Source organism: Numida meleagris, chromosome 1, assembly GCF_002078875.1.
Source record: "Numida meleagris isolate 19003 breed g44 Domestic line chromosome 1, NumMel1.0, whole genome shotgun sequence".
NCBI classification, from domain to species: Eukaryota; Metazoa; Chordata; class Aves; order Galliformes; family Numididae; genus Numida; species Numida meleagris.
Genome location: NC_034409.1, coordinates 181,556,754 through 181,583,482, shown reverse-complemented (window position 1 = coordinate 181,583,482; position 26,729 = coordinate 181,556,754). Strand labels below are relative to the sequence as shown.

The 26,729-nt window shown below is 35.6% G+C and overlaps 1 protein-coding gene across 6 annotated transcripts in view; it reads left to right on the top strand.

The window, feature by feature from the left end:
• CNTN5 (contactin 5) overlaps positions 1–26,729 on the top strand; it is a 636,498-nt gene that overhangs the window by 452,570 nt on the left and 157,199 nt on the right. For 5 of the 6 annotated variants that reach the window (XM_021381356.1, XM_021381346.1, XM_021381363.1 and 2 more), the window contains one exon: positions 5,556–5,651. In XM_021381356.1, coding sequence (XP_021237031.1) covers positions 5,556–5,651 — 96 coding nt within the window. Of the gene's footprint in view, positions 1–2,186; positions 2,279–5,555; positions 5,652–26,729 lie in introns of those variants that run through there. The other variant, XM_021381375.1, reaches the window with a different exon arrangement.

Genomic DNA, 26,729 nt, shown 5'->3' with positions numbered 1-26,729 from the left:
TCATAGTTAATGGCTTGTTATGGTTCCAGGAAATTCACAAAGACCAGCCCTTTCCTATGCCAAAAGACAGTACACATCACTTTACTTGCTGAAGGCTGCATCTTGAACTTTTTCTTCCATGGGGAATTCACATGTTGCCACTCCATGGACAACTATTTTGATCGCAACTTGTGATGGTGATGCCGCATCTCGTCACCAATAATGATGTGATCCACTAAACTGTCACCTTCAGCTTTGTACTGGTTCAATAAGCCCTGACAAACTTGCATATTGTATTCTTTCTGTTTCTGTGTGAACATTCGTGTACCCATCTGGTACAAACTTTTCTATATTCCAATGTTTCTATGAACATTTCCAGTGCACTGAAGCCAATATTCAGTTCTGTACCCAGTTCCCAGATCATAATCTGCTGATTTACATGATTGAATTGATCAAGAAACTCTTCATTTTGTGGTATGACAGCTGTACTTTGCCATCCAGAGTATAGCTTGTCTTTTATGCCTCCTTTGACACTGCTGAAGAGTAACACCTACCACTTCACTGTGTTCACATTCACTGTGTGTTCTACAGAAACATTCAGCAAATAACAATGAATTTCAGTGGGAGAATTTTTTTTCCACGTGGAGGAATTAAATTCCACAACTTTGCTTGCTATATACTTCCATGCCAGATGCCATTTTGTCAGACTGCAATTCTGCTGCCATCTGTTGCATGGCAACAACATGTAACAAAGTATCGGCAGGAATGTTCGCCTCTACTGCCATACTACCAACATCCACCTCTGACATTGTGGTCCAACATAATAGGAGTCATTACTTTTGGAGCAGCCCTCATGTATGTAAGCAATGTTCTACACTGTAACAAAATTTAGCTCAGTGCCACACAGAATGCTCATATGCAGTGGTCACAAAGGTGTTTTTCCCTCTCCATTACTAATAATCATATGTATTAGCCTCTTCTCACAGAATCATAGAATCACAGAATCACAGAGTCACAGAGTCATAGGAGTTGGAAGGTACCTCAAGATGTCATTGAGTCCAACCTCCCTGCTAAAGCAGGTACCCCACAACAGGTAGCACAGGTATCCATATGGGTCTTGAATATCTCCAGAGAAGGAGACTCCACAGCCTTTCTGGGCAACCTGTTCCAGAGTTCCTCGCTGTAAAGAAGTTGTTCTGCCATTATTCCTTTTCCTATCGCTATGCACCACTGAGAAGAGCCTGACCTCATCTATTTGCCTTCCACTTCCCCTTAGATATTTCTAAACATTTCTCAGATCCCCTCTCAGTCTTCTTTTCCCCAGGCTGAACACACCCAGGTTACCTAGCCTTCACTCATACAGGAAATGCTCTAGTCATCTAGTCATGCCTTTATCATCTTTGTGGCCCTCCACTGCACTCCTTCTAAGGGAACCCTGTCTTTTTTAACTGCAGAGCCCAGAACTGGACACAGTAGTCTAAATTTGGCCTCACCAGATCAGACTAGAGGGGGAGAATCACCTCCCTTGATCTGCTGCCACGCTCCCTGTAATGCACTCCAGGATACCATTGGCCTTCTTGGCCACAAGGGCACACAGCTGCTCATGGACAGCCTGTAGTCCACCAGGACACCCAGGTCATTCTCAACAGAGCTCCTCTCCAGCAGGTAATCTCCCAAACTGTACCGATGCATGAGGTTATTCCTCCCCAGGTGCAAGGCTCTACACTTGCTCTTGCTGAACCTCATCAGGTTCCTCCCTGCCCACCTGTCTAGTCTGTCCAGGTCTTGTTGAATGGTAGCAGAGCCTGCTGGTGTGTCAGCCACTCCTCCCAGCTTTGTGTCATCAGCAGACTTGCTGGGAGCAGACTCTCTCTCTTCATCCATCTCACTGATGAAGATGTTGAACAAGATCAGATCCAGCACCAACGCCTTGGGAACAACGCTAATTACAGGCCTCCAACCAGACTCTGCTGCTGTTCACAATCTTCTGAGCTTTGCCACTCAGCCAGTTCTCAGTCCACCTCACTGTCCACTCATCTATCCCACATTTTCTAAGTTTCATAACAAGGATGTGTGGGAGATGGTGTCAAGCACCTTGCCGCAGTCAACGTACACAACATCCACTGCTCTCCCCCTAACTACCCAGCCAGCAATGACATCATAGAAGGCTACCAGGTTGGTCAAGCATTATTTCCCCTTGCTGAATCCATGTTGACTACTCCTGAAAATCTTCTTCTCTTCCAATTGCTTGGAGATTGTATCCAGAACAAATTCTTCCATCACCTTTCCAGGGATGGAGGTAAGGCTGACTGGCCTTAGAAGAAGATTGTTCAAGATTACAAGAAGAAGACTGTAATAGAATCAGTTCTATATGACACTGTGAAAAAAGAAACTTTCATGAAAAATTCTAACTGGCATTTAGTTAAAGAAAGTTACCGCAAATGAAATGGTATTTTCATGCTTGAATGTCTGGAATTAATTTAATTGGGAAAAAAAAAAAAAAAGAGACTAAAAGAAAATGAGAAATAGGAAAAAGCACTTGTAAGTACAAAGGAAAAAGTAAGAAAGTAGAATTATAAATACTGTGTGTACAGAATTTTGACAGATTAGTATCCCTCTTAGTGCCAGGAAAGTGTATTAAAAAGAAATCAAATAGAAATGTGTATGTGTGTTTCTCAGGAAGCAGATAAGCTCATGTAAAACAAAGTGTTTACAATGAAGTACATTGCATGTATTACTCCAGCGCAAGTCTATTTGCTCAGCAGCTCTAGAAATAGAACCGTTTACTGATGCAGTTTATTTTGGTTACTAACTGTTAGCTACTGTATTTGAAAATCTTTCGTTCATTTGCTACTTAAGGTAGATTGACTGTTTGGATTAAATTGTTGCTGCTGTGGTGTTTTCACACCAATACATAGCCAAGCACTGCCACACCACTCTCTCACTGCCCCTCCTCAAAGGAACGGGGGCAGAAAATATGAGGAATTGTCAATTATTTATATAATCAATTGTATTATGTTAACATGTTTTAAGCCCCTTTTATGGATTTGTATATTCTCTGTGATAGGAAATGCAGAAAATGTAGAAATATATTACCTGATTAAAAAATAAAGCAACTAGGCATAGGCTGCTAGATGAATAAACACAAGTAAAGTAACTGGATACTACTACGATTATAATTTATAAAAATTACAAGTATAAAAATGTCAATAAGGAGAAGGAAAGGAATATACCTTTGCTTAACAATTCCTTTGCATTTTCTAGTGAAAATGTAGTTCATGACTAATTAATTAATAGTCTACACATTGTAATTTATGCTGGCAGCATGCTAGAGAGAAAATTATTTTCTTACAAGAATATGCTTATGGACCACCATTGTTCCAAGTTTCTTTAATCACCTCTGTCCTGAGGAAGAAAAAAAAAAGAACTTTATGATATTTTACACAGATTCTGAAATAAGTTTATTTAATATATATAAAAATACAGTATCCTGCTTTTTCTCTTTTTTCATGTATTATATTTTCAGACAGGAGTCTTTAAGCTTTCTCCTATACTGCTCCTCTTCTTTTGTTGTTCCCTGAAAACATCTGTCTAATTACCTTCTTATTTCATGTAAAATATTTCCTTGAAACTCCTCATTAAGTCTGCAGATATAGGATGGCAGAACGTGGTGCATAGGTTTAGAATACATATTCCCTATCTTTCTTTTTTCTCTTGCTATGTAACTGCACAGTAACTTATTTGATGAAAAATAAAGGCTTTTTTTCAAATCATCAAACTGATGATTTGTGAAGGAGTCAAAAGCTTTCTGGTAATGAATAATAATAGCAGTAATAATAATCATGATATATATCCTGAAGTTCTTGAATCTTGCCCATATTTGGTAACTTAAATGTCATATGATAATGTGATTTTTCAAAGTTCAAAATTCATGATTTTCTCATGAAGTGTGGCGAGATGATGTTTCTGTCATGACAGTCATCTTTTTGCCTTAAGTTCCTTTAACACTTTTTCTAGGTAACATCTTCAGTATCAAAAGTTACTCTTGCTTAGGTGTAATGAGCGATTCTAATAACAAAGCTTCTCCTTAAACTAGCTTTCCCAGACAATAGGTGTATGTCAGTACAAAATGATACAGTGATTTCTTTATGCATCTTAAGATTGTATGATCACTGAATTTACTTCATTCAACCTAAAATTTAACTGTAGAATCATGCATGTCATTTCTTCTTAATACCTACTTTTCATTCTTCTGTTGCCTGTACTTATGGGCTACTAAACGCATATTTCCTGTTGTTTATAGTGTATGGTTAAGCAATAATTTTTATTTGGGCTGTAATGGAATTTTAAAAAACATGTTTTTAATGGAATTTATTTTCCTGTAAATCTTATCTTTTTAAAAAAGCTACAATTCCAGCTCAAGTTTAATTTCTTAGCTCTGCCTCTTACATATGAAGAAAAGAAGGCTACCCTTTCTGCAGCAATAACACAACGATTATGTTTGTCCTTGGCCTGAATTTTACTTTGCGTAAAGCTATTTTTACCTTATTAGAAAGAAAATTGCCTACTTTATATTCATTTTAGATATCTTCAACATGTGCTTTTAAACATTTTAATACCTATCATATGACGTCCCTTTTAAACTCTGCAATAAATTTGCACATAAAATAGTTTAAACTCAAATAATTGGACTGGCAGAGAACATTGCTCTGCATTAGTCTGATTTCTACTTTAAAAAGGAATAAACTGGTTTAAGTGGCTGATAATGAACTACAAAGCCTTCCACAGCTTCCACGTGAGGTTACCAAGCAGTAAATGACAAACACAGGTCAATTCATCATTTTTAATCTGATCTTACTTTGATAGCAATCATCAGTGAGTTGTTGTCAGGGCCACAAAAACCAACCCCTTCACTGTTTGCAGTGAACTGCAACTGAGACACAGAGACTGAATGGTTTATCCTGTGCAAAAGAAAAACCATAACTGAAGTGAATAGGAAGGAAAACAAGAGTTGTGTTCCAGCTTTTGTATGAATTTTTCTGTCAATTGCTAAAGTAAAAAAAAAAAAAAAAAAGAACATTTTGTGGAAATTTGGTGACATTCTTCTCACCAGAAAAATTGACCTTGAAAATAATCTTTGAGGATACACACCGCTTTTAAAAGGGCTCAGCTATAATCTAAATTAGATTAATTAGATTATTGTCTTCATAAATTTTGCATTAAAATGAAAGATAAGCACTGTTTTGTTAAAAAAATAATTGGCTGATATATATTTTTTATTTTAGAATAATGTAGAACTTAACACAAACCTACATGAAGTCATAGACTCAAAATGGCATGCTGGTGAAAAACAGATATTTTTTAACTAAGAAAACTTTTCATTTCAAGCTATACTGCCAGCCAAAACAACTAGCTATGCAGGACTAACCATTCCAGTATTCTCTAAATATAAAATAATTATAATTACATTACTGCAGAATCATTCATTAGATGAAGAAGAAATAAATTACAAGTCACAGTAGTCACACATATTAAAATTTTTGTTTGTAACTAAAATTGCTGTGTTCTTTTAACAGATCTGGGGAATTTTAGTGGTCGGACAAGAAGTGCTGTCTCTGTACGTGAAGGTCAAGGAGTGGTTCTGATGTGCTCCCCTCCACTTCATTCACCAGGTACAGTAGGCTACAGCTTGTATGCATACTGATCCTTTACAGTACGCTCATTATAGGATGCTTGACATTGTAAATAATGTGTATCTGACTATGGATCTTGAAGACGAAATATACACCGTTCTGCTGACTTTTTTGGAGTACCAAAAGAGTAATTAATGCTCAGTCTGCAAATGCCACTGAAAAGCAACAGGATTTCTGTTATGAGAATACCTTATTCCCACTACAAATTTCAGTGTAGCAATTGTCTCCACACTACTAGTGGTGAATATGCTGTCTTGAGGTCACATAATATTTCTCCCAGAGTTTAGAAACCTTCAGAAATTGTTCCAAATGTCAGTGTTGAGATATGGATCTTGAATACATATTGGCTTCTCTTTTCAGAAGTGAAAACATGGTTTTGATTACTTCCACTTGCTGTACAGCTTAGTTTCCAGTACAATAGCATCATTATTAGAAACCAGAGATATCATATATCCCATGAAATGCCTGTGAATTTCCAAATGAAAGTGCAGATATTCCAGAGAGATAGTGTATTTGGTTTTCAGATTGGCACTCTTGAAAAGGCTGTGGATAGATAAGTATGTCTTCATGTTTACATAATGCATAGTACCTGGCACTAGACAGAATATCTTGTTTGCAACTAGGTGCAGTATAGCCCACTGTTTTCCCATTTGGGAAATGAGATCTGTACAGAATGGATTTTTCCTGAGTTCTGATTTGAGTTCTGGAAAAAGTCGCATTGCAGAGAGAAGTGTAGAAAAGAATACCTCCTCTGAATTTCAATTGTAGAGATGTATTCTGTTTATATTTATTGTAGGATTATTTTTATTACTGTATTATAATGATGAGTGTGATTAACACTTGTAATTATCTAATCATCTCTCTACTTTTCTCTCTTCTGAATACATTTTCTTGTTATAGTTGCCTTCATAATCTATTTATGAATTTGACTCTATGGTCCACATGTGATAGAATTGGATGCAAGATTTGAAGGCCTGATTAAGATAAATAAACAGGGAAGAAGTTGTAGGCAAAAAAGTTCCAACACAAGAGCTGAACTGCATTTCTTCAAACAAACTGTGTAAGGATAGATGGGCAACAATGGTGCAGTAGTCATACACTTTTTAACAGCTGTCATTCCACAGAATACACACATTATGTCATCAAAGTGTTTGTAAATTTTCCCTAAAATTGTGCTGCTAAACTTAAATTTAGCCAGACTTCAATGCAATGTTCTGCTGCAATGGCAGAATTTTGATTGTGAAAAACTGTTCTATTTCATTTTCATCAGTGCACCATTAAAACTCTGCTTGGAAAATCCTGTACATACAATGTTCAGAGGCTTTAGTTTATGTTGCTTTGACATTGGTACACTATGCCAGCAAAAAATTCCCTCCAGAAAAATATTCGTAGCCTCTGTTGGCATAGTTTTTTCACCATAGAATGAGTTCATAGAATGGAAGATTAATCACTGAAAACTAAAAAATTGCACTCATACACAAAATCAAGCACATGCTCATGTATATGGGAAGGGGACCTGGTCTTCTTTTTTCCTGTTTGTCATGTAATGCAGAATCAGAAGCAATTTCTTTCTATCTCCCTTCTTGCAAAATACTGTGTGGTAGTAACTCTTTGTGGTACTACTATGGGACAGAAAATAATAATAGTAGTGGCTGGAGGCACCGGAGAAAGAGGAGGGACTATCTCCATGATCCTTCCAAAAAATTTTATACCTGATGACGTTTCAATATTCAGTGAAACTCTGATAATGGGGTACAAGACATTAAGGAAATACGACTGTCAGATAAGAATCCGTTTATGAAAAACAATTTTAGACAAGAATAGAACTTCAGAGGGGAAGTTTGTGAGCTCAGTACTGAAATTAAGCAGGAAACATGAAACTTCCCTTCTTCCCTCCAACTTCCAAATCCTTATACAGAGGAGAGAAATACCAAGGATTTGTGTGCGGGAACATTTAAAATACAGTTATTATTTTTTTTAAAGAATTCAGTTTCTAGATTGTAGTTTCTGGGTCTGATTTTCGAATTATCTTCTAAGCAGCCCTAAGAAATTTTGACCCCTAAGATCATGAATAATAAATTAATCCAGAAGATATGTTAAAAACTGTTTAAAGCATGTGTGAGATGTGAACGTCTAACATTTACAAGACTATGAGTTACGAGTAGGCTTTTGAGAGAGATTTTTTTGTCGATGAGCAGTGCAAGCTCCACTATATTGATTAATTCACATTCACCAGCATCTTTAGGAATAATTTTCACTTACTATCCCAGGAGATAAATTCATGATATCATATCAAATCTAATAATTCTCCACAGCCTCATAATCAATCCATGTTTCAACAGAATCCCATTCTTCAATCTCTAAGTCAATACATATAAAGTTGCCTAAGAATTTCCAGATTGAGCCCTTACAGTAAATGCAGGTAAAAAAAATATGACTTAATGCTAGAAGATTATATTAAAAGAGATATAGGTTTATTAACCTGTTTTCAAACAGGAGATAAAATATTTTTTATTGAATAGTGCCCACATGCTCTTTTTACAGAACACAATTCTTCTAGAAAAATCTGAATGTATAACAAAACACCAGTAAATGAAAAAAATACTTCACTAATTTGTTTTAAGAATTTAATTTAAAAAAAAAATCCACAGGCTTCAGTTGTATGCAGACTTCAATTCTGTTTACTAGTGCCTTGATATATTATTAAAAGGTAATGCAATAAACAAACATACCCAAGCTTCTGATATGTACAGATTATTCATGTAGGTTCATTATGTTGTTCTCAAAATATTTTACAGACAAAATATTCAAAAAAATAAAAAAACCCACGAATATGTTCAGAATATTTGCAGTGTGTGCTCAAATGAGAGAATTAAAGAGAATTATATATTGATTTTAATAGATGTATTTCTTAAGTTATCATTGTCTTTGTTGAGAAATGTCTTATCAGAAAAGCGAGGGAGTTCTACAGGAGATATTTGCTTCTTCACAATGTTGAAGGAAAATACATTCAACAAAAAAGTTTTGTTCAAACTCCTTATGACAAACAGCTACCGTCAGGTTCTCGCCTCCTGCTTCTCCGATACTATCACTTAAAAAAAAAAAAAATTCTGCCTCTTACTTCACTAGGAATACTATGTCATTTTAATTTATCTACATGAGAAGCTTTTCTGTTAATTCTTATTTTGTTGCAAACCCTGAAGTTTTCCCTTGAGAAATACATTAATCATGGATAACCTTTACGTTCATAAACATAGCATTTCATTCTTTTTTATTTTTATTTTTTCAGCACAAACACTGCATCTACTTCTTCTCCACCTTTCACTGGCTTTTTGTTCTGAATGGGTTTCCTAAACGGTTAGCTTGCTAACTGAGAGATTCATTAATTACCAACTGCTTAAATAGCAATCTTTGTTTGATATCTCCATTTAAAAAGGTTTCTGCTGCTTTTTTTCCATAAACATGATTATGGTTCTTCATTGTAGTATGCTAAATAATGTAAACACTGGGTTTCATTCAGTCATTTAATCGTCTTAATTACAAGATTTACCACAGAAAGATTAAAAATGAAAGGAAGATTTCATCAAGATTTACATGTTTCCCTCAAAATTAATACCTTCATTTGAGCTTTTTAAGGCTTTTATTCAAAGCTTCAGTAGCAGCTTAATAGAGAATTAAGTTTCCCACTGCTAGAGTAGCGTGGATGTGCTGCACTCTGCGAGTCAGCAGAGCAGATACATCTTTCGCTTCACCTCAAAGGCACATTGCTGTCTGGAGGCAGCGTGCAACATCTGTATGGAAGATAAATTGAAATATTTTTATTTCTTTCAGAAGGAAAAATTTGATCTTACCCAATTTTAAAAGTGTGATATAGGCAGCAGCATTTATGCCTTCCTCTTTGTGTTTTAAAACTATAGTGTTCATGAATAATAGAATAATTGAACTATCAAGGTTGGAAGAGACCTGAAAATCATACAATAACAGAAGCATAGAATGTTGGAAAGGACCTTAAAAATCATCAAGCTCCAACCCTCTCCACCACAGGCAGGTTTGCCGCCTTCTAGATCAGACTGTCCAGGATCCCATCCAATCTAGCCTTGAACACCTCCATGGGGCATCCGCAACTTTTATGGGCAACCTGATCCTGTGTCTCATCACCTTCTGAGTAAAGAATTTCCACCTAACATCTAACCTAAATCTCACCTCTTTTAGTTGAAAACCATTCCCTCTTATCCAAGCACTATCTGACCATGCAAAAGGTCTCCCTCCCTCCTGATTGTATTTTAAGTACTGGAAGTCTGCAATGAGGTCTCCCCAGAGTCTTCTCTGGGCTTAACAAGCCCATCTCCCTCAGCCTTTCTTAGGAAAACAGGGAAGGCTGAACTGTCCAATGCTCTCATGTTTCTTCTACTATAAGCAGAAGTGAGATTAAGAGGAATGCCACAGTTTTTTGTATATTTTTCTTCAACACCTATCAGTGTTAAAAAGGAAGGTAAATCTATGTCCTAGAATTATCAAATGGTTGGCCTATAGGAAGGGAACCTATATTAAGACATGAGAGACAACCATCTTAACTCTACTTTGTCTCTTTCATAATTGCATGCCATAGTTTGTTCCTCTTCACCCATTTTTATTCATTTTGGGAGCATGATGCTAAGCATCAAGAAAAGGCCAAAACTAACAGCATTAGATATTGATTGCTAATAGTAAAGGACAGAAAATTATAATCAATTTAGTATGTCACATATAGAAGAACAAGATGAGGTAACTTCTCTTTCTGTTCTTCACACGTCCATAACATATAAATTGTTATAATGAAAATACAAAATGTATTAAAAGCATTATTTCAGGAGCTACTCCTACCAGCTGAATGAATTAGCTACCATGAGTTGAAGGGTACCTGAACTACCCTCTCAAGTTTTATTATATTTTTGTGTTTATTTGACTTTATCTGAGTAATAATAAAGTTAGAACTTTGTTTTTGATAATGGGAGAAAAAAAAAAGTTAAGACACAAGCATATAATCCTTCAAATTCTATATTTTTATCCTAATTCTCTGTTAATAATCGTTCAATAGGATATTTTCTCTCTTTGGCACATTTTATCCTGGAAGATGTTTCGCTCTTGCATCCACTACTTTATCACCTTCAATAAAATGTTTTTGAAACGTTATTGTCTAATAACACTAATTCCCTTGTGTGTTATCACTGAAGCAAATGTTCATGGCCCTTGACATGTCTCAGTACAGCAATCTGTATTCTTTATCTGTGCAACTGATTGATGACTATGCCTGTAGTTTTCATTATGGAATGAACAAACACAATTAACTTTGCTTTTTTTTTTCTTCTATGGTCTTTTCATTACTCAATACATGACCAGTAATTTTCCTGCTGACTTCCCTAGAGCACTTTATAGCATTTCCTTCCTCAATCTTATTGAAGGCGGTGCATGCATTTGAGGACATGAAATTTAAGAGTTTGTGGGTTATAGAATTTTCAGTAGGGTAGCACAGTAACAAGCTATGTTTGCCAATGAGGAGATACTCCCAGTCCGTTGCCAATGTACTGTTGTTAGGCTTTAATTGCGTTTTTATGAACTGAATATGCACCACATTCTAGGCAATACTGGTATAATACTCATATGAATAAATAATTATGATTCTTTTAACATTTATTCATGGAAGCCTAGATTCTTCTTTTAAGAAATAATTTTAAGAGCAATAACGTAAAATAAATGTGTTGCTGCATCAAATTCTCTCAAGAAACTTGCAATTTGATAGGTTTTTTTAGAGCACTTTTCCAAATATTATCAGTGTTGATATATCATTCCCATCCTATTAAAAAATTAAACTTATTTCAAAAAATGTTTTATTATACAGTAGAAACTGAAAGTTTAGTGGCTCAAAATCCACTGGATCACTAGCTGGAGCTGTTCTACTGCTCAGGAGCTATGAAGCTGTAGTGAGAGAAAGCTGGTTGACCTTCATCAATGAAGCCAAAACATGATGTTGGGTAAAGGGGCAGTTCTGACAGAATTCTGCTTAGGGGACATATACTGTTATTTCACAGCCTCACTAGCATCAGCAAATATTACTCCTTCTGACAGTTCAGAAGAATCATAGAAGATACCAAGGAAAAAAGGAAGAAGCATGAAAGATTAATTGAAACAATGCATGAGTATGTTGGTCTTCAGACTCATGCTTTATTCCCTTTCAAGCAACAGACGTGGCTATTTCTCTAAAAGTTGACATACGGGACAATGATGATGAAAAGTTTCTGTAATGGATAAAATCCTCTTCCCTGGAGACAATACAGTAGCCTGTTACTGAGATGTCTCAACAAATTAGATGGAACTATCAGGATCCCCTTAGTCTAGAGAATAAACAAGACAGCACTACCCTGCTAAGTTAAACTGAAATGCATTTTCATGGTGTCACAGCCACATTTCAGCAGCTAATTTTGTAAAAATACCAATTAAAGCAGAAAAAAATAATGTTACAAAACTTTTTCAACACTGCAGGTTAAGTAATTTCAAAAATAGCAGGAGCACAACATTAATAGCTATAAGATTAGAGTAATATCCAGTAGTTACAGTTAGAGTGGTACAGAGTTTTTGCAGATTTAACTCTCTCATTATGCTCTTCCTATTAGAATCTACTGCTACTTAGCTTTGACATTTTACTAAACTGATAGTAGGAACAACACAATTGCACAAACATGGCAGTTAAATGTCAGAAAGTCTATTGTGTTTAAGATAGAAAATTCCTTATTAATCCCAATTACCTCTCCATATCACCGAAAAGATTAGCAAGAAAGTTCACTTGTTAATAATTACAACTAAAAAGAAGAAATAGAATGCTGAATGAATGCAGATAGCTGAAAAAAAAAAAAGAGAAAACATAAGAAGAAATGCGAAATTACTCATTTCTGAGGATCTGGAGTCTAGGTCTTTTTCTCCATTACCACTGTGAGTAAATATTAAAGGATTTTAAAAGGATGAAAATATTAGAGTTTTAAGAAAAAGAAACTTTTTACTATTCTCAGTCTATGCATGAATAACTGAATTCAGTGTTGATTCCGGAAGAGTTGAAAACTAAAGATGGTATGCGGTCAGTCTTGACTCTGAAGGAATAAGTTCTAGGCTGAACTGATGTGCATTCTATATGATGCCGTTAAAAAGATTGTCTATATAATAATGATAGTTATTACTTATTTTATAAATGCAATATGAAAGTTAACTCAGTAATGGAGTTCTTAATGAGACGTATTTACGTATGTTTAATACATTCAACAAGAATGTTCCAAATAAATGAAATTCTATGAAAACAATTCTAGTTGGGATAACTGATTTTCATTTTCTCTTTTCAAAGGCAAAACAAAGGCAAAATAAATTGCTTTGAAATATATAACTGGATGTATTTATGGTCCTTTTGCCTGTCCAGTACAAATAGAATTGAAAGCAGTTAGAATTTAGCAGTACATGTGTTAAAGACAATTTCTTGAACTTATCGGGGGAAAAATGACCGATTGAGTATAAGCATAATAAGTTCAGATTTTCAGAAGGAAATCCGAATGACTACAGCTGAATCCAAACCACTGTGCATCCTTATCTTCTGATGACAAAATACATTTTCCAGAGAAGTGACAGTGAAACGGTGCTTTCTTTTTGATCTCTAAGACATCTCTTATAATGCCATTAATTCTGATTATTTTCTTGCTCCCTTTTATCTCCTCTGTTCTCATGCTATGTTCCAATATTGTTAAAATCATTCCTGATGACTTAATTAGCCAGCTGATACACTTCCTGTTGTGTTGATGGTATTACCCTATAGCAAAGAATAAGTGACTGGAAAATTTCACTTCATTTTTTTAGTTTACTGAAGCACTAATTTTCACAGTATTTTTCTTGTTTGATAATTAAACAAGTCTTCCAAACACAACTGCAGATATAAAAATTCAGTAAGAAGAAGAATGGAAAGAATGATATGGATAAATACATATGAACAGTTTATCTCAATTTGGTCTTTCCTGCTGAATCTCAAGCTTCTTTAGGACTCAGGATCAGTCAAACCAAGAGTATGGCAGGAGACAAAGTTATGAGAGAAAGCTGCAACACTATGGTCCTAACTTCTGATATCTTTCTGTCATTATTTTCGTGCAGTAGCCTGGCTTAAAATTTTTCTGCTTCGTTGGTAAAGTTCAGACAAACTAGACAATTGACAGAAGTTGACTCTTTCTACTTTGTTTATATCAGATGTAAGAAACCTGGAACATTGGTCAGTGAACAGAACAAGACTCGGGCTCATTTGTTTTGAAAGGCTTAGAATGACTAGAATCCATTAGTCCATCCATTATCTATTTAATATAGTCAAAAAAAGTCAGTGAGAAGCACTTACATGTGCTTATTAAAATATCCTTGTAGATATGCACTTAGAAAAATGTCATATGTACTGTTCCGTAAGAGATGTGGTGGCCTGTGAATCAATATGTGAATGCCATTTCTTATTATTTGTGCATGCTTCCCATTTTTACTTTCTGAGATACGTACTGAGTAAAGTCCCAGACAAGTTCATTGGTGTGACTGAAAGAGTTAGGAATTGTAAACATTTATGTGCTCCAGAAAACTTCAGGGGTGAACGCAGAGTACTAAGATGTGCAGTGCTTAACTTTCCTGCTTAGTGGAGGTAGGGAGGCACTCATCTGCAGATGAGTAGTGCTTATAGTACCTCTGAATCATTCTGCTTTTCTCCTCTGATTTTGCATAACTCTGAATAGCTGAAGTAAATGTTCTGAAGCATTTCCCCATTGCAGATTCCTGTTACGCAGGCATCAGAAAGCCTTTTTTAACTTTAAACTATAGCCATCAACTTTGAAAAGATATGGTGAAATTTTCAAAAGCATTCAGTTTTAGATTCCTCAAACTTCATTTGTTCAGCTGTTGAATTCTGAAAAGGATGTTTTGGAGAGGGTGTTAGGAAAAGGAAAAGGTCTTTGAAAAACATTGTTATTCTGAAAACTACGCACATTCTCAGCACAGAAGGATCATATTTTTATATAGGTTAGTGATGCAATCTCTATTAGAAAAAAATCAGAGACTTGGAAAAGTATATTATTTTCTGTATGATATATCTGCATATACTGTGACACATCAGCTATCACTTTGACTCCTAATGCTAAGAGGATGAGGAGAGATTATAATCATGGGACACTGCCCTTAGCTGGAAGTAAGGCAGCAGAAGGCTATGTATTCTTTCAAAATAAAAATTATCTGACATGCAGAAAATGCATGGCAGCAGTTCACTGGGTTTCCAGCAGCACAGAACAATGTGCACAGAGACTTACTTGTTATTATCTATATGTAACAACAGGTAAGAGTTACAGTCTCTACGCTGTTAAATTTTAAAAGATTGATTGTCCCTTATGTTATTTATAGTGATTTATTTGTACAGCATGTTTTAACAGTATTACTGGCTTTCTAGGGCAGTTTGCTAATGTGACATGTTTCTTCCTTCTCATCTGCACTTTCAGTATTTTTAACTGAGAAGAAAAAAATTATTTGTCACTGTCATTCTTAGTACTTAAAACTTGTCTTTTGGGGACTACAAATTTGTTTATATGTTATTCACTGAGGCATATGTTGCATTGTATTCAGAAAAATGTAACTCAGAATCCATTCCTTGGTAAATTTAAGCCTAGAAAATATACCAGGAAGGAGCTGAGCATTAGATATTAAGCATCTGAATCATTATTATGTGATTTATATTGCTATTTTTTTTCAACATTTGAAAATAAAACTCAGAAGGTGGACTTGGGGGTAATTACAGAAAGATGTAAAATGTGAAAGAGAAAAAGGGAGAGGAAATATTACTAATTTAAACTCTGTTGTACAGTTTGACACACATACATACAGAAATCAATACAAATATTCTATAGAGTGATGTGTTTTCCTGAGCATTAAACAATTTCCTCAGCATCTTCCAATGCCACACTTTTCATATGACGATAGTTGGTTTCAGATTTTACTGCAGGAATTTAGGAACAACATATGAATTGTCATTCATTAGTATTATTAAAAAAAATTTAATTCATCTTGCTGAGTATTCAACACCTTTCCATCTTAAAAAATATAATAATAATAATACGCTATCCAAAGCAGAATTTATCAGTGGTTTGTCCTGTACATTGGTCACTGTCAAGTCTTCATCTACACTCCTACAGAACAGTGATTACAAGTGTATTGGTTTGTTTTTAACCATTAAAATGTTCAGCAGTAAAAGACCAGTGTTTCAGAACAGGATCAGAGTCATTCCTTTTGATCATGTTTTACAGACAACTTTTAATCTTTTCAATGGACAACAAGTTAATTTGGGAGTTCTTCCAATTCTTTTTATCAAAAGTGTACTTTAACAAACAAGAGTTCTAGATATATTACAGGAAATTTGCTGTCTTTGTCCATAGAAATAAAAATAAAATAAATGGAGTTTGAGTAGATTTCTTTTTCTCCAATGTTGTTAATTGTATCAAACTTCTAATTTGTTATTAATCAATTATTATATCAGTCATTGAAATTATTTCAATTATTTCATCTAGGATTGAAGCTAGTGATTCTAGAATGATGAGGGTCTTCCCAATTACCCTTTTTAACTGCCAGAATAAAATTACCTGTAATTCTTAAATTTGAAATTACTAACATTCCAACTGTTTTATAAAGTCACTATTATTGATTAAAGGAGCTTAACTGTTAATTCTTAAAATCTAAATTTAAAGTTCTCTGTTACCACTTATCAAGACTGTTTATTGCTTTTTATCATCCTTTTTTTTTCCCCTGCTTTTCATACAAAATAGGACTACACAGTGATATCTGCATTACCAGGTATGTTAGAAAAGGTAGAACACCAGTTTATATGGTGCATTTGGGATTTTTCTACATAAGCATTGGTTTTTATTCCTGCTTAATAATAGATGAGTATCAATAGTAGACCTATAGTTAGAATTCTTTTATTTTCTCTAGAAATATTTTTAAACGTCCTATTTGTAATTTATCTGCCTTGCTGGTTAGAGATTTCTCCTCTCTGTGGTTTTCCTTAATAATAAATTTATTTCAATCCTAAAAATCCTAAAAAAAAAAAATCCATGATCAGCTTTTATCCATAAATGTACATTACGTTCATATTTTCTTTACTTAAATAAGAAAATTAGATATGCTGTTAAAATGTCCTTAATTGCTGAAATTAGAGCATGTCCATACATGTTCTAAAATGTTATAAGAAAATAGCACTGAGAATATGTTATCCCAAAAGTTATTTCAAAATATGGCAAAAAAAATCAAATGTCAGTTTTTTGTTATGTTTTCTTTTTGGAAATATGAAGGAGATTCCATAGTCTGGCTGCATTTGAGCTCTGCAAAGTTACTGTGGCATAATATTGAACACTCAATCGTAGGAACATAATATCATAGAATGACTTGGGTTGAAAAGTACCTTAAAGATCACTTACCTCCAATCCCTATGTCCCCTGCTGAGGGCAGGGTTTCCTCCCCCAATGAATCAGGCTGCCCAGAATCCCATCCAACCTGTCCTTGAACACCTTCAGGGACAGTGCATCTACAGCTTCTCCACATGCAGTACTCAGATGGGGTCCCATTAAGGTAAAGTAAGGAGGGGAAATCCCCTCCCCCACCCTGCTGGCAACCCCTCTTTTGATACAGGCCAGAATACTTTTGGCCTTCCAGGCTGCAGGAGCACACTGGTGGCTCATGTTCAGCTTTTCATTCACCAAAACCCCCAAGTCCTTCACAGCAGACCTTGCTCTCAAGAAGTTATTCTCCCATTCTGTACACCTACCTGGAATTGCCTTGACCCAAGTGGAACACCTTGCACTTGGCCTTGTTGAGCCTCATTAGATTTACATGGGACTGTTTTTCAAGCCCATCCAGCTCCTTTTGAGTGGCATCCCTTCCTTCTGTTGTATCAACTACAGCACTCAGCTTGATGTCATCATCAAACTTGCTGAGGTTGGTCTCATTCCCACTGTCTATGTCATTGATAAAGATGCTGAAGAACACCAGTAACAAGACAGACCACTGGGGAAGACCACTCATCTCCAGTCTTCACCTGGTCATAGAGCCATTGACCAGAACCCTCTGGATGCAACCATCCAATCAATTCCTTAACCACTGAATAGTCCACCCTTCAAATCATTACCTTTCCAATTTAAAGATAATAAAGTGGTATGGGACCATATCAAAGGACTTGTACAAGTGCAGGCTGATTACATTAGTTACTCTTTCTTTGTCCATTGATGCTGTTGTTCCATTATAAAAGGCCACTAGATTGGTCCAGTACAACCTTTCCTTGGCAAAGCCATGCTGGCTGTTTTAGATCACCTGCTCACTCCTCATGTGCCTTAACATGGCTTCCAGGAGGATCCGTTCCACGATCTTCTCAGGCACTGATGTGAGATTTACTAGTCTGTACTTTATCAGATCTCCCTTTCTACCTTTCTAAAAAAATGGAAGTGATGTTTTCCTTTTTCCAGTTACCAGGACATGGCCTGACAACTATGACTTTTCTAATGTGATGAATTGGCTTGGCAACATTTCTGAAGAACTCCCCATTTGTTCAGGACCCTGGGATGCATGTCATCACACTTCAGAGATATGCACACATTCAGTCTCATCAAGAGGTCTCACACTTGCTCTGCTCTTACAGTGGAAATTATTTTCCTCTGCCAACTCCTGTCTAGAAATTCAGGAACTGGAGAGATATGGAAAGCCTGACTGTCAATGAAGACTGAGGCAAAGAATTTGTTGAGTACATGAACTTTCTCCGTATCTGTTGTTGACAATTTTTCCTTCTCATTTATTAGAGGGGGTACTCTCCTTGTCCTAAGATGATAATATGCTTTAAAGAAACAGCCACTATATAAAAAACAAATCACATCACATTTAAACTAATATTTATCTTTGAAAGTGCTAGTGGCCTAATTTAAATAAAGGCATATTTAGTATTAGTGAATGATTCTCAGCTGCAAGAGATTACAAACATTGCAGAGCACAAAAGAAGAATACAAAATAATCAGTGAAATGGAGAAATGGTCTGAAACTAAACAAAATTCAGCAAAACGCGGAGTACTACACTTAACAAAAGAAACTGTATATACAGAGAGAATTAAGAAGAATAAGTGACAAAGCCACATTTTTTCTTTAAAAAATATAGTGCTATTATAAGAAATCAAATATTTAGTTGAATGGAAAATTACATAATTTAGTTCTAGCACAGGGACCTTAAAGATCGTTTAGTTTCCAACCTCAAGTAAGAATATTAACTACAGAATACTTGAGACTACTATTCCAGTTATCAACACTGTTAATATCTTAGACTACCTGTCCAGCTTTGGTTACTACATAGTAAGATATAGAAAAGCAACTACTAAGCAACTAAAAAGCAACAAAGTAGATGATTCAAAACCATGCTTCTAATAAAAAGTTAAGAGATTAAGTTTATCTAGCCTTAAAGATAAAAACTTCATATGGATCAGGATAACAATCCATCACTGTGACTACAAAAACTTAATACAGATCAGTAACAAAGTGTTTCTGATATTCTCCGTATGATAAATTAAGTATTGCAAGAAGTAAATAAATATGTATATATGAATGTAAAACAAAACAAAACTTCTCAATTAGTGACAGAGCATTGAAACAGATTATTCTGCAGATCTGAATTTAGCAGTGTAACTCAGACATTTTTAAGGACGGGGCTCAGAATATTTGTTTAAACTTGCCTAAGGGCTACGTAAGAGCCTGAAGGACATGTATGCTTGAGCTCTTTTTGAACCTGATAATTTAAATATTTCTGACAGAGAACAGTTTTTTAAAAAATCATACAAATGAAAATCAAGTGCACGTACTAATATACCTTTTTTTTTTTTTTCTCTGAAAAAAAGGCCATCTTTTTGTTGTATGCAATGTGGTCTCTTGACAGATCATATGTATGGAAAAGATATTTCACCAACCTTTACATGTTTCAATGACTGGCTACATTTCACATATGTCAAAAGAAAAAAAAATGAGATTATACTATGTTGAATAGAAAAGGTAATGTAATATTTGTAACCTTCAGTACAAAATCAGTCTTGACACTATCCTTATTTTTTCCAATATATTTTAGTTATTAGCTCTGTAAGTGATTGTAAGACAGAAAATATTTGAAGATTTATCACTGTAATTAAATCTGAATAAAGATAAATATGTGATTGGTAAAATTGTGTTTCAGGTAAGTGAGCAGTAGATACAGAGCCCCCAGTGCAGAAAAGGAACAATTTCACTGTTAGCTGATAAATAGACAATATCTATTTGTGCTATATGAGGGCATTACAAAGCAACAAACAAATTACCTTCATTAAATATTTTCTTGGAGGATTAATGAGCACTGATAATAAGTCAGAGCAGCACAAAGAAATGCACTAAAATTATGTATCTGGTAGTGATGGGAGGCTGCAAGAGCATCATTCATTTTAGCTATAAAGAAGCCTTTAACATTTTCTCTGAAATTTGAAATGTATTCCATCATTAAAAAGTGCAGCGCGTTGCACCCTTATTCTGTGATTGGTACACAGATTATCCAAATATCAAGTGTAGTGATGATAGTGGTTAAAAATGGAGCTGAGATAAAATAAGGTTTTGCATTTTCAGCAGGAGAGATCTATGCTTTTTTCCTGATAATTAATTGTTTTAAAACTGAGTGTTTCTGAATGGTAAAGAAGCCATCATGCAAACTTCATGGTTCCTAGTTATGTACAGCAAATTCAACCCCTAATCTGGAGTGAATTGGTCGTTGTTTTCTGTTGGTAGTGGAGGTTTAGTTTTTTGTTTGTGGGTGTTTTTTTGTTCTTTTTTGTTGTTGATGTTTGTTTTATGTAATTGAGAAAGAGAGAATAATCAGCAACTTCAGAGTTCCTAAACTCTCAGATTACTTCAGAATTTGGCTGTCATCGGGCAGCAGTACCATTTATTCATCAGGTAGTGCCATCTTGTGGAATTGGGGTAATCAAAACAAACCTTAAATAGGAGAATAATATATTTTCCCAACAGGACACCGGAGGAGACAGATTAGTATATCTCTCACCACATTGCAAAAAGTATACATAAATCAGATTTCTTTCTTTTGCAAACACTGTAATTCCACAAAAGTGCAGTTATGGAATGTTTTTGCATGCCTTACCCTTGAAGATGCAATAATTAGGCATTATATGAGCCCTACATTTAGGTTCTAGGTACATTTAAGAGAATTTCTATGGCAATTCTTGTTGTACCTTCACATGTTTAAAGGAAAAAAGAAGCATTTTCTCAGAAGAAAAGCCCTGAGGCAGATCTGGGAAACAATCATGTGTTAACAAATAAAGGAGTGAATATTTGGTGATATGCCAGTGTTCCAGCTTCACCCCTTATCAGAAGTATGTAACATTGTGACAGTTCAGGAATTAGTGTTGTGAAACAGAGAAAATATATCTACTAAATTGTTTAAGAAATGATAGTAAAGAAAATTTCATGCCATAAATTATACAATGAATTCCATTTAGCAGGAGATAGATGTGCTCTTCTCACTACTGTATCACCAAATGACCTAGATTTTCACTTACATGGCTCCCTGAAAAGTCCTTAATAAAACAGAAACAACTTGGGTATTTGAAAGGCATTTCTAATGACCTTCAGAGAACAGACACAGAACTCCTCAGAAACATACTTCTATAAACAAGGCCAGTCATTCATAAAAGAAAATACCAGCTTTGCTGCTACCAAAATGATTTAAATCATTTCTGCTCCAAAATTTTGCATATAACAGAACTTACCAGAAGATGACTTATCCAGCCCAAGCCACAGAAGAATGCCAGTTTACAACTGTCTCTATAATTCATAATTTCTTTTTATTCTCTGTGTTTCTGGGAGCTTTGATGAATAGTCTATAAATGAAAGTTTCTTTTGTGTTGGCAGTCAACTATAATTTCCAGGAAAGAAATTGTGACTTCAGCATAGGTGTCATATTAAGCATAAAATAAATGACCATAAAAATAAAAAAATGTAGTCAGCACATATTTTTTAAAACTACTCTGTACTTCTGTATAGTGCATTCTTATTTTCATCTAAACTTTTCTCTCTATTGAAAGCAAAGTGAGTAGAGCATGGAGAAAACTTTACTCAGGTTTACTCTAGTTTTTTTCTCAGAAAGAGATGACTTCAGATGGCTCATCTCTAGAATCATTACTTCCCGGTTTTACACTTATAGCTTGGTTTATTTAGATTGTGGTAGTACTTACATTTAGCTTTAAAGTGTTCCCAAAGTCATCATTATTTACCTGTCAGGCTTGAGATGCATCTCTGGAATTTAATGTCCTATTGAAAAGTGAAAGTTGTGCTCTACGCTTAACCAAACACTGGTTCTAAAATCTTTTAACCAAATCATTACAGGAAAATACAAGCTTGAAGTTTACTAACTGCAGTGGTCTGTATAAAAATTGAACTAGTGTCTTCTTAGTCTTTAGTACCTTCTTGGTTTGAAACTCACTCATCAATTTACCACTTTGTAAAAGCGAGATTTCAGATGATACTTAACTGCAAGGCCATTCTTGTAATTTATGTCTGCACCTGTGATGAACAGCTGTGGAACTTGCAATACGTAACTATTTGCCGTTGTTCTAAAATATTTTACTGGGTACTTATACTATGAATAACAGACTTAAAAAAAACAAGTGATGTTTTAAAATTTTGATTCTCCATCATCTCTTTATTAGTTATTTTTAAGTGTCATAATTAGGAGAATATTCACTTATGCACGCTACTGATGGAAAACAAACAAAAAAACCCACAAAAAAAAAACAAAACAGAAAAGCAAATGATTCCCGTGACTGGGAATCCTTCATATGCAATCCTGCGCTTTAAGAACCCTAAATTTTAATTTTTCTGGGATACAAACAGGGAACAGAGTTCCAGAATATGAAAGCCAGTGTGTTTTTTCTTCTCTACCATGGCTTAAAATTTAGAAGTACGAGGGATTTGTTCAATGGATCAATGTCAAGGTACACCCATTTTCCCATAATTGAAGTAGTTCTTTTAACAACCTTTTGTAAAATCACTTCTGCAAGATCATCTATCTATTTCTGTCAGCTAAGATCTCTTGAGTCCCCAGATCTCAAGCCAGCTGTGGTTGTTTCTGACTGTTCTGCATGGCATACATTGAAAATTTCAGAGTTTCTCTGAGATCAAGGTATTTCCACTGAAATCTATGCATAATGTATGGACATAACCTTCCAAATTATATCTCAGAATGTGCTGAACTTATTAGGTCTAAGAGAAACTTCATATAGTCAGATCAGTTCCAGTGATCCTTCAGAAGCATCCAAAATCCTTTGGATATTTGAAAGTGTATTCCCACTTTCCCTTATAAAGTAGTAGCAGTTTCTTCAATGTCAATAGGCTGATGATCACAAATCAAACTGTTATCATTTTTGTCTGTGCTTTGGAGTTTGGGCTCTTGGCAGGAATACAAATGCTGTGCATATGCACAAATAAAAGTGTTAACTGAAGTTTAATAGCATAAATTGTTTGAATTTTAGATTCAGCAGTTCTCTTGCTTTTTTTACAAACTTGAAAAGTGGGCCCACATCAATTTAATGAGGTCCAACAAGGCCAAAATGCATCAGGGCAATCTCAGATATGTATACAGACTGGTAGAAGGACTCATTGAGAGCAGTTCTGCTCAGAAGGACTTAGGAGGCCTGATGAATGAAAAGCAGACATGAGCCAGAAGTATGCTCTTGCAGTCTGGAAGACCTGGTCTGGATCAAAAGAAGGGTGGCCAGCAGGGCAACGGAGCTGATTGTACCTCTCTACTCTGCCCTCGTGAGGCCCCATCTGGAGTACTGCGTCCAGGTCTGAGGTCCCCAGTACAGGAAAGATGTGGAGATGTTGGAATGGGTCCAGAGGAGGGTCACAAAGATGATTAGAGGTCTGGAGCACCTTTTCTATGAAGACAGGCTGAGAGAGATGGGCTTGTTAAACCCGGAGAAGACTCTAGGGAGACCTCATTGCAGACTTCCAGTACTTAAAATGTAACCAGGAGGGAGACAGATGTTTTACGTAGTCTGATAGTGCTAGGATAAGAGAAAGGTTTTAAACTAAAAGAGTAGAGATTTTGGTTAGATTTTAGGTAGAAATTATTTACTTAGAGAGTGGTGAGACATAGGATCAGGCTGCCCACTGAAATCATGGATGCCCCGTGAAGATGGTCAAGACCGGGTTGGATGGGACGCCGAGAAACCTTATACAGTGCTTGATTTAGTGGTTAGCAATTCTGTCCGTGTCAGGATGATTAGAACTGGATGATCTTTAAGATCCTTTCCAACCCATCCCATTCTATGATGCTAAGATTTTTTTCTCAATATCCTGTTCTAGTCCTCATTCACTCACCACTCATTTTTAAGAGCAAAAATAATTTTGGAAGTTGACAAAATGACAGCATCCCTACAGACTCAGCATCAGCAAAAACTAAGTCTTTTATTTCCTTGGAGGTACAAAACATCGTTGCCTAAATCCATTCCCTAGGAATAGTTCTAATTAATTAATGAATAATTCACAGTATGTGCACTTTTAAGGTACAAATGTAGTAAATTCTACTCTGCATGAACTGCCAATGAACCTACAGTGATGACAACTTCATACTTAGTCTGAACTACTTTTAAGCCAGAGTAATTAGTGAGACTGACTGATTGGTTTTTGCTTGGATTGGTAACAGGTGTCTTCAATTAAAAATCTATGCATTTTCCTTGAGCTCTTATATTCATCATCACTTTGTAGAATTTCATGCTCCTGTAAATCATTTCTGCAAGATAAGACTTTATAGCAAAATGTAGCAATGAAATTTTCAGACAGAAATATTTTTGGCTAATTAGTATTTTGCCTGAAACACAGCAGTAGAGAAATTTTGAACATTCAAAGAGTTCTCTGTGATCCCTAAATTCCTTAGGGTCCCATGTAAATGCTCATAATTGCAATTAGATCCGCAATTCTCTGTTTTGCAAAAGTCTTCCCGAACCATGTGATGAATATGTTTATTCTTTTAACATAGCATTTTCACTATCAGTTTTTAATGAGAAAATTTTCACCTGGCTTCAAAGTTCTGAACATCTTGCATCTGTACATGACCTACACTTGCTGGCTCACATTGACTGAAAAACTCATGCTTTTCCATTGTTTTTTGTCAAATGAAATTTCTACTGCTCTTGACACTATTAGAGTCTGCATGCATGGCTGTGGTCTATATTTTGCCACTTTTTGCACCATGAACAGCTATACCAGTTCCTCTCCTATCGCTAACAGAAAAATGCAAAGAAAATTTGAAACATTGAGGTGCTTCCACTCATCCTTTTGACTCTTCCCATTTCCAGCCAACCTTCTGTCATGAAAACATTTCGGCCATAGCAGGAAATAAATGAAAGACAGAACTCAAGTAACAGATATGCAATTGATATCTTCATATTGCTACTAAAGCTGAGAATAATCACATAAGAAATTTATGTCCAAAAACTTGGAACTTAGTGTACCAATGGAGCAGCATGCATCTTGGAGAAGTGGGAGGGATTTTGCACACCTGATCTAGTCTTGACTTGTCAAATTTTGGAGTCATATCTTTAAAAACTATCATAGCAAGTGATTGCAGAAGAGAATGTCTCATAACTATTGTGTAAATAGTGGTTGTTTTTTTTTTTAATGTGAAGAGAAAATAAGATAAAGTGGAAACATAAGAGAACAACATGTAAAAAAGTATACATAAAGTTAAGGCTTTCAAGTCTAATTTGTAGAATTTTATATGAATAATTCCCTGCAAGGGCTAAATAAGAATCTTATTATTTTTATTGATATTTCTAATGCAAAGACATTTATGCATTTAGAATTGTAATAAATCATGATATAATTTCATGCAGATTTTTTTTTCTTAACCAATTATTTTAAGTATAAAGGGAAAAATATGTACTTCTCAGGTGTACAGAATGACTCCTAGGATAAAAATTAGAACAAAGGCGCAGGCTTTGATTACCATTTTTAAAATAAATCACTTTGATTATTCCTTGATCCATCAGGTTATGAGGAAAAGCACTTGACATCTTTGGTTTAAGGAATTATTGATTGACTATATGGATTTAAGGAAAGATTCTCAAATTCTTCAGATAAGCAGATATAGAAGATGACAGAAATGTAATGAAGTAATATCACCTGCAAAGTTGGTTTAAGAGCTATTAGATACTGTTGAATTTAAAACCAGATGTTCTGAATAAAAACTATTTCATAGAATCATAGAGCCATAGAATGGCCTGGGTTGAAAAGGACCTCAAAGATTGTCTAGTTTCAACCCCCCTGCTGAGTGCAGGGCCACTAACCACTAGACCAGGCTGCCCAGAGCTACGTCCAGCCTGGCCTTGAATGCCTCCAGGGATGGGGCATCCTCAACCTCCTTGGGCAACCTGTTCCAGTGCATCACCACCCTCTGCATGAAAAACTTCCTCCTAATATCTAATCTAAATCTCCTCTGTCTCAGTTTAAAACCATTCCCCCTTGTCCTATCACTGTCAACTCATGCAAAAAGTCATACCCGCTCCTGTTTATATGCTCCCTTCAAGTATTGGAAGGCCACAATGAGGTCTCCCCGGAGCCTTCTCTTCTCCAAGCTAAATAAGCCGAGTTGCCTCAACCTTTCTTCATAGGAGAGGTGCTCCAGCCCTCTGATCATCTTGGTGGCCCTCCTCTGAACTCGTTCCAAGAGCTCTGCATCTTTCTTGTACTGGGGGCCCCAGGTCTGACACAGTACTCCAGATAGGGCCTCACAAGAGCCGAGTAGAGGGGGACAGTCACCTCCCTCTCCCTGCTGGCCACTCCTCTTTTAATGCAGCATGGAACACAGTTGGCCTTCTGGGCTGCCAGTGCACACTGCTGGCTCATGTTCAGCTTCTCGTCCACCAGGACCCCGAAGTCCTTCTCCACAAGTTTGCTCTCAAGGAATTCTTC